General features: G+C 39.6%; 1 protein-coding gene across 1 annotated transcript; it reads right to left on the bottom strand.

The window, feature by feature from the left end:
* Positions 1 to 289: 289 nt before the first annotated feature.
* On the bottom strand, positions 290 to 3,779 carry LOC137739330 (uncharacterized). The gene is made up of 6 exons (XM_068478889.1): positions 3,350 to 3,779; positions 1,869 to 1,995; positions 1,273 to 1,412; positions 1,105 to 1,167; positions 948 to 1,016; positions 290 to 790 (listed from the first exon to the last, which is right to left on the bottom strand). Exons 1-6 carry the CDS (start codon positions 3,551 to 3,553, stop codon positions 716 to 718), a joined length of 678 nt encoding a protein of 225 aa, XP_068334990.1. The 5' UTR covers positions 3,554 to 3,779; the 3' UTR covers positions 290 to 715.
* Between the last annotated feature and the right edge of the window lie 241 nt (positions 3,780 to 4,020).

Here is a 4,020-nt window from a genome sequence, read left to right as displayed (position 1 = left end):
TTGCAACCCATAATTTCTCTTCACGCTTCCTCTCCTTTCCTTTCTCCAATCAGAAATCTCCACCCCATGTGCTTAACTTACACAGACATCACATCTTGATCTGGACCCCTCTGATTGGAATCCGGCCGTCGGATTTTGCTTAGGGTCCCACGTATGAGAAACCCCATCGTTTAACTTTAACATGTTTACGAATAAAGAAGAGAGATTCTACCTTATCACGGGAAATATTATCCCGACGAGAGAATCTCACTCATTAGATTACTTGACAAGTTAAAGACTCGCATAAAAATACATCCGGTAACATCCAAGATTTTTAACTCCTCGAGCGAGGATAAAAAGGGACCGAAAAGATGATGTTTTGAGTTGAGAGCTAAGAATATTTACATTCTAATACCAAATCCACTTCCCCAGTTAGCAAACATTCGTCCAAGCTTTAGAAGGAAAGCCACAGCCACAGGGGTCTTCTTCTAACAAGTCTTTTCCCACCAGTTTTACGATATCTACATAAACTATCTACCAAAGGTTAAAACAACCTCTCTACAACTCGAGACAGTAATTACTAGCCTACGAACCGATGACGTTTAAGCATAAACAAGTCTGGATACACATATATGTTACAGATATCACCAAAGGGAAATGGATATCTATCTGGGTTCAGGTTTCTGTTAGCATCGATTACCAAACTCATACACCTCTCAGACCCCCGATCTCCATGTCATTTGCGAACAGACTTCTTTAGTTTCCTCGCAGCCTGAACAAACCCCACAATGACCTGCAACTCGTCGATTGGCTACAACGACAAAACACAAATTCATATGGTGAATGACGGTATTATAAACCAACAATAGTCGCACTTGCCAGACAAGGCAACTCGTGCTCAATGCCACAACATGGTTAAATATTGAGAAGCATAAAAGGAAGAACAAGTTAAGCAATTCTGTGACTACCTGTGACATGAAATGCCTTTGAACAACATCAATTAGTTCCTCTTTCGATGGGTTAGGGATGGCGTCCACCTAAAAAAACCGTTCAGTACATAAATAATTGTGGAAACGGAAGTATGGAATGATCATTTGATCTTGGCTGGTAGGTATAAGTACTCACAAGATTGAAGTGTCGCCAATATCTCCATAAAGCAGCCATCTCCAGTTTCCCAAGGTCAATTTTCTGAACATGAGATATTTTAAGTTACGGACCATCTAGAAACGTCAACCTATACGTTCGAGACTATGAAAGAAATAGTAAGAAGTCAACGACGGCTACTGTGCTTACCGTGGACCCTCGGGGAGTACAAATAGAACCCTTGGATTGTGAATCACAAGAGAAAGTTCTGCACATAGTCTTGTGAGATGATCCAGATGATTTATGCACCCTGTGCCTTGATCTGTGGGACTTTTGAGTGTCATCGGATGCTGGTAATCAAAAACAACAAAAGGACAATTAGAAAGCATAGTGGGACCAATTCAAAAAAAAAAAAGTAAAAGCTAGGGAAAGTAAAAGGTTAAGACACAATGGATCCTATGTACCAACCCCGATTACTTTTCGCTAGAAAAAAAAAAATGCTATTCCATCCACAATTAGAGAAGTTCTGGAAAATGGTCTCATTAAATTATGACAGCATTATGGGGCCCTAATGAAGCGGCATTAATATGTCGAAAGGGCATGCACAGTTGCAGTCACACAACTAATAGTACTTAAGTCAAGCACAAACTCATATCAGTAATTATTAAGACTGCTTTCGCAAATCATCGTTTGAAAAGCAAAGCGAGACATACAAATGATGATACCGTCTAGTGGTTCACAAAACAGAGTATGATATAAGTACCACATAGTTCAATCTGTTTGAGAAGGTTTGTAACCAAACTCACCCATATCTGATCCATTCCAGTGCACATTCTCGAAATCAAGGTCGTCATCTTCCTCATTACCAGTTGGAGCTTCAATCACGCTAAGGGCATTCCTCTGAAGCTTCACTTCTATGCCGTTTGTGAGAACCTGCAAGATTCATTTGGAGGGAACTTAAGTGGCATCAACGGTATAGATGTCAAAAGAAGTACCCAAAAGTGAAAAGATTCACAAGAAACTTTCAGGAAATCAGAAAGAAAAAGCAGAAGCACAAATCCTGTTCCATTCAATGAACCTATCTGTTCAGGAATAAAATTTCTTATCAAATCCAATCTTCTAAAAAGCATGCTCACATTTCCCAGTCTAAAGTTGGATCGAGAATGCTTACAGAAGTTCTAATACTCGTTTTTCGAAGACCAAGAGAAGAACGAAAACCAGCAATCATGCACCCTCAACCCCAAAACTACCCAGTGGGAAGGGAACTATTTCATTCACATCATTACACATACAACGAAATTAAGTCGAAATCACATTACCGCTTTCGGAGGGAATAGAAAAGTAACGATTACAAAGCGATTTGAAAGAAAATCTGAAAACTTTATGAACAACCCAGGAAAAAAAGACAGATCAAGGATATAACTAATATTAGCATCTTCATCTCAGGGGTTGCAGATGCAAGAACTACCAGCAAGCCAAACATGCAAAAAATAGAAATCAAGCTACCAGAAAAATATAATAATTCAATAAAAATATTTAATTCCGCAATACGCGGAATAAAAAAGTTAAGATTATCCTTTAAACCAAATCATGGATATTGCAAATTGACCAAAAAAAAAAAAAGACCACAAACCAACTCATAAATCTGAATTCTTCTAATCGAATCTCATCTCACTTCATGCAAACCCCTCAAAAAAAATTAAATCAATCATAAAACCCTAAAACCATTGATTAAAATGAGATTAATAATTTTTATCGACGATAAAATTAGATAATACCCTTAAATTAAGCACCAAAATAAATAAATAAAACCGCATCGAAATCCCAATCTTCAATCCCACTGCAGAGAGAAATCTAGTAGATCCCCAGATCCCTTGATAAAATGAAACATGCAAATGAGAATTCAACAATTACAACTAAAATTAAAGGTTTATGCGTTCATAGACATCTGAATTCATCAAATTTACCCATGTAGATGTAGCCCCAATTACTCAGAAACTTATCCAAAACAGCCGGCTTAATTGAATGTGAAATAATTAAAATTACCAGTTAAAAGCTTCAATTCAGTCAAGAGGCATTGAAGATGAAAAGAGTAACCAAAAATAATTACTGAGAATACAATAGCACGGTAGATAAACACAAAACCAAAAAGCAATAAAATTGAACTCGCATTGCTTAATCACGGTTAATTAAGAATTAAGTAATTCCAATTAAACCCGGATTTCATATTTAGCAATATCCAAACCCATATTTCCAAAAAAAAACCCAAACAGACGAAGGAAATTACCAGCCAATGCCACCCGCCGAGCCCGACGGCCTTCTTGACGACGCCCTGGAGGCCAACAAGCACCGACTTGGTCCGGTTATTCCCCGTGACCACCACTTTTGTGTGGCGGGGAAGCACCGACAGCTCCTCCTCACTGCTGTCCCCGCAACTCTGCAAGTGCGAGAATCCGCCCCCATTGACGGAGCTCTCCATTGCCTCGAGCATTTCCGGTTGAAAACTCAGTAGTAGCGAGTCAATAACTCAGACAAATCGTCGTCGTTACAACTCAAAATTGCATTTAATCGAAAGATCACGCATTGCTCTGTGCGTATTCGGGACTTTTAGAGAGAGAATGGAGGGAAATTGGAGCGGAATTTGGGATTTTTCGCAGAGAGAAAACACAGAGACTGAGAGAAAGGAGAGAGAGAGAGAGAGAGAGAGAGAGAGAGAGAGAAAGGCGAGGAGAGAGAGAGAGGGGATGAGAGTGACTGGTATTGTTTATTGGTGTGTTGCTATAATCCCGAAGACCCGCCCCCGACCAATCGGAGAGAGCCACGTCCGGTTGTAGTCCTCCCAAATTATGCGTTTTTAACACTGTATGCTGAGGTCGCGCGCATGATGTAATACCACTAGCGGTTTGGTTTTTCTTGGAGGTGGGTTACTGGGAGTTGACCGTTTGACTAAGAGGTGGA

This window comes from Pyrus communis, chromosome 1 (genome assembly GCF_963583255.1).
Source record: "Pyrus communis chromosome 1, drPyrComm1.1, whole genome shotgun sequence".
Classification (NCBI taxonomy): domain Eukaryota; kingdom Viridiplantae; phylum Streptophyta; class Magnoliopsida; order Rosales; family Rosaceae; genus Pyrus; species Pyrus communis.
This window is presented reverse-complemented; position numbering and strand designations above follow the sequence as displayed.

Coding starts and splice junctions, on each gene's coding strand:
- LOC137739330 (XM_068478889.1), bottom strand. CDS start 3,553: ATGCTCGAGGCAATGGAGAGCTCCGTCAATGGGGGCGGATTCTCGCAC. Junction 1,996..3,349: donor TCGGCGGGTGGCATTGGCTG/GTAATTTCCTTC, acceptor TGAATCTTGCAG/GTTCTCACAAACGGCATAGA. Junction 1,413..1,868: donor CTGGAATGGATCAGATATGG/GTGAGTTTGGTT, acceptor TTTGATTACCAG/CATCCGATGACACTCAAAAG.